At 36.9% G+C, this 7,103-nt stretch overlaps 1 protein-coding gene across 1 annotated transcript; it reads left to right on the top strand.

Annotated features, from left to right (window-relative positions):
- The first annotated feature begins 5,496 nt into the window (after positions 1-5,496).
- On the top strand, positions 5,497-6,840 carry LOC140821484 (uncharacterized). Its single transcript, XM_073181976.1, has 3 exons — positions 5,497-5,779; positions 6,029-6,270; positions 6,403-6,840. Exons 1-3 carry the CDS (start codon positions 5,497-5,499, stop codon positions 6,838-6,840), a joined length of 963 nt encoding a protein of 320 aa, XP_073038077.1.
- Positions 6,841-7,103: the final 263 nt, after the last annotated feature.

Genomic DNA, 7,103 nt, shown 5'->3' with positions numbered 1-7,103 from the left:
TGATCCTGAACAGCTGTAGGAACACTAGGATCAAAATTCGATTCAAGAACTTTCAGAACCGATTCTAGCTTCTGACATTTCAGCTGTTCGAAGATGAAACTCCTTCTGCGCAAGGCCTCGATGACATTTTCCGTTTTTGCAAGCTGAAAAATTCTCTTCTCTGCATTCATCATTTTTGCATAGTTCCCTTTTGTCTTAAAGTAAGCAAAAGAATGGAAAAGACGAACTGAGTGCCACTCATCAAAAAAATTCATATCATCATTTGCAGAGGTTTCAATTTCTGCGAGATGAAGATCAACGCTAGTGGTTACAGTTGTTTTGTGTCCAAAAATTGGTGGTTCTTCGACCATTTTTCCTTTGCCTTTATCAGATGAAGAAATAGGCACGATGGGTCGGAAAGCATAGGACCCACTAGTTGATTCTCGAACCATTATTCCAGATGATGGCTTGAAAACAGAAGCAGTAGGTGGTGCTGGAATAGATGCAGTAGCTTGTGCAGTCGCAGAAGTAATGGATCGAACAGAAGGAACCACTTCTGGAAAATACCTGTCTGATAGGTATTTTCTCAATCTCAGACAGTGCTGCTGTCTTCTTGATCTTAAGAATGGTGCGAGGTTTCTTCTTGGCTGGGGTTACGGGCGGTTGAACATCAGCAGCAGACTCTTCTGATGTTGTTTTATCTGAATAAGTCGAAATGATTAATCTTTTCTTTGAAATTTTCTTCTGAGGTTTTTGAACCTCATAAGCAGTTTCTCCAATTTCCTTTTTCAAGGCGACAAACTCCGCCACGGTTGGCTTAGGCCTTAAAGCAAGTACGTTCGCAGCATCAATCATGGTTACTGAAGCAGCATCTGAATCACTGGTAGAGGCGAAACCAGTATCGTTGAGCATTGCGCTGATTTGAACAGCGAATCCAAAACTTTTCTTGACAACCATATCCTTCATAATCCTAAAGAGAAAATGACTACAGTCCACTTTGGTTCCCTTAGTGATGGCAATCATCACTTGAACCTTCTCCTTTTTCAACCTGTCGAAGGTGCCAGCTTTGATCAAAATGGCTTTTGCCACAATATCGGCCAGAATTTGATATTCCATTTTGAGAAATTTCTTGTGACAAGAGGGAGACACTTCTTCTCCAGAGGCTGAGAACGAGCTAAGCGCAACAGACATATCTGTCTTGAAAATATCAGATAGTTCAGAAGTACCTGAGAGTGGAAGAAGGAAGGTCGCTCCTAGAAGTGCGACATCAATAGAGATTGATGCATCTCCTTGAGAATGAACAATCTTTCCTTCATGCACTGTCGCTTTAGCGTAAAAATCCAGGAGAGCATTTTTGCAAATTACGGCTGGTGCTTCCAGGAATTTTCTGAGTCTCGATTTCTCAATGTATTGAAACATTTAAACGAGATTCTCATCCTTGATGTTGAGAACAGAGGCAAAATTGACTTGATAAGCGTTAAGAGTGTATGCTCCAGCCATTTCTGTTTAAGGATAGAAGCAGATATAATTTGCAGTAGTTAGAGATGATAGAGAGAAATCAGTAGCTGAATAACGATAGTTATGAAACAGTAAAGGTGAAAAGGTGAAATGAGAAAAAATATACAGCCGTCAAATAAATATAAAGACACGTGTCAGTATGTTTTTGGTTGAGTGTTTGAAAAATTTTGCAGAAACTGTCAGATATACGAATGATTTTGAAAATTTGAAAAAGGCGGGCTGTCCAGACGGTTACTAAAGAAATCAGAAGAGGATTTGTGGTTTTATGATAACGTCTACTGGAAGTTTCAAAGTGCTGAAATATTTGAGCACTTTGACAAAAAACAGCAGAGTTGTAGTTTTTATCGAAAAGACAAACATTCTATCTGTTTTCTGAAAAGGTGTCAAACTCTTAGTCCGACTAAGATATTGTTCCCCCTCGGTAAGTGCAACTAATAAGTGGTCATAATTGCGACAAGTGACTCTTGGCAATCTTTCAATCTGAACCGTCGAAATGAACAGTCGCAAGGGTCTTTGTTTCTTCTATAAATACCTGCACATCTTGAACGAAGTTAAACAAGTATACTCCAAAATGAAAACTCAAGTAAAAAGAGAGTTAGAGTTTGATCCAGGAGTCGAAGCAAAAAAGTTCAGAGAGAAGTTTGGGAATATCATTCTTTACGTAATGATCTTTGAAACACACTCCTAGAGTTGTAGTTTCCACAGTCAAGCAAATATGTTGCTTCGATTGAGTTTGAAATGTAGCATCGATTTCTTCCAGAAGCATGCTAATGCAATAAGAGAGTGCTGGTGGATTTATGATGCTGAAATCATCTATGATGCCCTGTACGGCATCTAAAAATACATTAGTGCTGACAAGACCCAAGCTTGCTAGATTCTTTCTAGGCCTTGAGCTTGCTGGAGTCTCTTGTTCCTGTTGAAGTACTTTGCAAGCAAATTGCAAAGAGCTCATATTACTGAAGACAAAACTAAATGTAACGCTTCTGGTTAAATAGCATTTGTAGATCTACTGTTTTTACTTTTGCATCGTGTAATATACTGAAATGGTTTCTAATAAAGTTTCAGTTTACGTATCTGACTTTTCCTTCTGCTTTTCTGCAAATAACTTACTGTTAGTTCAATACGATAAACAATCGAGTAAGAATAAAATTTAACCAAGATAACAGAAAATAATCAAGTTAAATCTATCAAACCAAGAGAGTTACGAAAGTAAGAAAATTATTTTCTGGTAAGGGTTTTGTGAAGATATCTGCTGTTTGTTGATCAGTAGAAACGTATTCCAGACGAATGTTCTTTTTCTGCACATGATCTCTAATGAAGTGATGTCTGATGTCAATGTGCTTCGTTCTGGACTGAAGTTACTGGATTTGTGTGATTGCAATTGCACTGGTATGATCACAGAACAACTAGGATGGCTCGGACCGCTCTGCTAGGTCGGACTGCTCTGTCAGTCCGGACCGCTCTGCTCAGTCCGGACCACTCTGTCTGTTCGGACCGCTCTGTCTGTCCGGATCGATCTGTCCTGTCCGGACCACTCTACTCTGTCCGAACTCACTAGGGTGGCTAGGACTTACACTAAAACACACAATACCCCTTTCACAATGAGAAATCCCATGGCCTATTTATAGACCTCAGTTCGGGACTCCCGAGCCCTTGCATGCATGACGTGTCAACCCAATTCCATGCACTTCGACACCTGTCCGGACACATGTCACTCGGCCACATGCACAAAGACACCTGTCCCGACTTGTGACACATTACTAGACACCTCAAGACATGTTCCCTAGCACCAGCTCCGTTCGGACATTCCCTAGCACTGCACTGGTTCGGATGTTCCCTAGAACTGCACTGGTTCGGACGTTCCCTAGCACTGCACTGGTTCGGACGTTCCCTAGCACTGCACTGGTTCGGACCAACCACTTCTGCTCCGCCACTACCTAAGCTGCCATGACTTCTGAATTCAGGTATGGCTTCTGAAATTAGCTATGGCGTGACCAATGTCAATTAACACATGATTTACTTAATTAAAGACACTTAATCATGTTTAGTTAAATTAGTAGAATTCGGGCTACTACAAGAAGTCATCTACAGGGATATTGAAACTGATTGATCATTTTCTTTGATGCTTTATTGATCATTTTCTTTGATACGTTATTGACATTATCCTTTTGTTTAAATGATTATCTGCTTTATTTAACGACTTTCTACTGTTTAGGTTTTGGCATCACCACAAAGGGGGAAATTGTTAGACATGAATTTTTATTGTGGCGATGATTAACTAAAACCAGCAGACCAGAACAGTAAACTAACTTATCAGAAGCTACTGGTCTAATAAAACTAAACCAGTAGAATGGATAGTAATACAAAACCAGTAGAGGACATTTCCTAACGTTGCTATCTTTATTGTTACCGTTAAAGAGTTCCTAGTACCAGTATTAATTGCAGCATTAAATACTATACGGAGTCATTTAATGCATTTTACCCAATTAAGTATAAAACAAGACTGATTGTTTTATAGCTTTTCTGCAGGAACTTCTTTTGGTAATAAATATGATTGTATCAGTTATCTGGAGACATCCTCTGATTGTGAACGTTGAACTCAGTCGGTTATATATACATGAATCAAATCCTTATACGATACGACACTTCGCATAATATCATCTTTCAAGGAACAAAGCTATTATCACTCATCAGACAAATCTCGAAATTCCTTGAGTACTTAAAAGTTCAACACAAAGAAAAGTAGCACACGCTTCATAGCTCATATCTGATCTTTTGGAGATCATCTTGTGCTACTGATTTTTACACTCTTCACAATCTTTACATCACTTATACTTTATCAAGAAGAGTTTGTAATCTGAAAAGAGTCTTTTCAGAACTTTGTGTTTCGCATTTTTGTGAGTTGAGTAACTAAGAGTTTTAGTAGGCCGAAGTGTAAGTCCTTCTGAAGTGGGTGTGTACAAGAGCTGTACTGTAATATCCAAAGTCTTTTAGTTATACCTTCTGGAAACAGGAGAAGGGGAGACGTAGAAGAATTTATCTTCGAACTTCCATAAACAACTGCTGCCTACTGTTTTATTGTCTTTCAACTACCTAATCAGATTGTTTCCGCACGTTTTATTGTAATCAGGTGAAAGTATACACACAAGATAAACTACTATCCCTAATAGGATTTTAGTACCTCATCAGAAAAGAAAGAAAAACGAGTAGAGTTTATTCACCCCCCTCTAAACTCAACTTCGATCCTCAACAAGTTGGATCGATAATTTTGCTCAAATCTTTGTATAAAATTCTTTCATCTATCTTTGTTTCCTCTTGTTCAAGTATACTCTTTTGAAAGTCGTAGTTTTGTTGCCTTTCGGCAATTCCTTGTTTCAAAACATTCAAAAGCTCGCGATGTTGTTTTTCCATTGTACGTTGAATTTGAGAAATTTCTTCATCCTTTTTCTTCTTTAATTTGGCTTTTTTCACTCCAATTGGTCTTTGAGAACTGTCACCAGTATTATCATCACTTAAATTGTAAATGTAAAGAATATAGGTGAACCTGATTGGGGCGATTCTTCAAGTGGAGTATCAGATTGTGATGTTTCTAGATTAGTAGCACGCGTTCTAGATTTCTTTGTTGAAGGAATTTTGTCTCCTGAAATTTTTTGACAATCCTTAACAATATTCCACACATGATCGAATGGAAATGCTTTGTTATCTTTAATTTCTTGCACATACAGTACTTTTGCTTGATTCATCTGCATAAAATAATAAAAATGAATTAGAAAATTTTGATTAATAATGACTGGTAAATTTATTTATTTTTTTAATAACTCAAAATATCTTGTTCCGATGCACCACTCGGCTTGAGATTTTCAATTTGTCGAACACATCCTCTCAAATGTGCAACAGAGGTGAGTATGCTTCCAATGCGTTTCTCATCTTTAAAACTTTTATATAAGGTAGTAAAAGTTATATGTTATTGTAACCAATTAAAACCAACACCAAAGAGAAATGAATTCTTCTTCGGATTTGTCTTCATTGTCTGATAATGAAGATGACATAACCAATTATTTGGTTAACGATGCTGAAGCCATTGATAAAGAAATTCAAGGAGCAGTTGTTAGTCATATTCATACACCCAATATGATGATGCATGCCTATATCAATCAACAAGTTAACGAAGGCACGAGAAGAGGATCAATTTCTTGTCATGTTGTAATTCGTCGCGATAGAGAAATAGCCGATCGTAATTTGTTCAATGACTATTTCTCTGAGAATCCCATATTTCATGAAGGTTATTTTCAACGACAATTTTGGATGTCTTGTAATCTATTTCTTCGTATCGTTGATGCTGTCAAAAATCATGATCAATATTTTATACAACGGAGTGATGGTTTGGGACGACTTGGGCTATCAACTAATCAAAAAACAACAGCTGCAATTCGATTATTAGCATGCGGCTTACACGCGGATGCGGCTGATGAATACATCAAAATAGGATAGTCAAATGTGATTAAATGCTTGCAACACTTTTGCCGAGCAGTAGTGGAAGGTTTTGCAAATCAGTACTTTCTATCTCCAAATGCCAATGATGTTGCTCGACTCTTACATATTGGTAAACAACGAGGCTTCTCGGGGATATTGGGAAGTCTCGATTGTATGCATTGGAAATGGAAAAATTGTCCTACTGCTTGGGCTGGACAATATACAGGTCGTAGTGGGTCACCAATAATTATTTTAGAAGCAGTGGCCGATATGATCTTTGGATATGGCATGCGTATTTTTGTATGCCTGGTTCAAATAATGACATCAATGTTTTGGAGGCATCCACTTTGTTTTCCGATTTGGCTCAAGGCATTGCTCCACCTGCTCATTATACTATCTGTGGAAAAGAATATGATACTGGCTATTACTTAGCCGATATACCATCCAAAGTGGTCAACTATTATGCAAACTATTCGTGACACACTTGGACCGAAAAAGAGATATTTTTTAATGAAACAAGAGACATGCAAAAAAGATGTAGAGCGTGCATTTGGTGTTCTTCAATCTCGATTTGCGATCGTGGCATCTCCAGCACGGCCTTGGCGTAAAAATGATTTACATTACATAATGAAATCTTGCATTATCATGCACAACATGATTATTGAAGATGAACGTGATCTTGGTGCACCAATTGAAGACGCAATGGAAGCACCGACTCCAGATGTTGAAATGGTGGTCAATGAAGAAAATGATAGATTTCAAGAATTTCTATTTCGTTATAAAAAAATAAAAAATAGAGATGCTCACTATGAACTACGAAATACGTTAATTGAGCATTTGGGGGAACAATATAGTTCTTCGAATATTTAATATTGTGTTTGTGTTATATTATTCATTTAATATTAAATGCTCGTATTTTTTTTTAATTCCAATGACTTGTATATTTTTGCAAAGAATATTTTGATTAATTTTTTTTATATGACATAATTAATTCAAATAATTTAATTTTTTATACAAAATAATTAATTCCAATTTTAATATATAAATTATAAGATTTAAATATTATCGTATTATCAAACTATAAATAGTTATTAGGAAATATAAATATTAATGTTGAAATAAAAAAGAATACT

This window comes from Primulina eburnea, unplaced genomic scaffold (assembly GCF_022965805.1).
Source record: "Primulina eburnea isolate SZY01 unplaced genomic scaffold, ASM2296580v1 ctg583, whole genome shotgun sequence".
NCBI lineage: Eukaryota > Viridiplantae > Streptophyta > Magnoliopsida > Lamiales > Gesneriaceae > Primulina > Primulina eburnea.
The sequence above is the reverse complement of the archived record's forward strand: the minus strand, read 5'-3'. Positions and strand labels throughout refer to the sequence as shown.

Bases quoted from the DNA above. Each gene is read 5' to 3' on its own strand.
- LOC140821484 (XM_073181976.1), top strand. From the start codon at position 5,497: ATGAATTCTTCTTCGGATTTGTCTTCATTGTCTGATAATGAAGATGAC. The intron at 5,780-6,028 runs GTTATTTTCAAC...TTTGCCGAGCAG, and splicing joins GAATCCCATATTTCATGAAG to TAGTGGAAGGTTTTGCAAAT. The intron at 6,271-6,402 runs GTATGCCTGGTT...GCTATTACTTAG, and splicing joins GATATGGCATGCGTATTTTT to CCGATATACCATCCAAAGTG.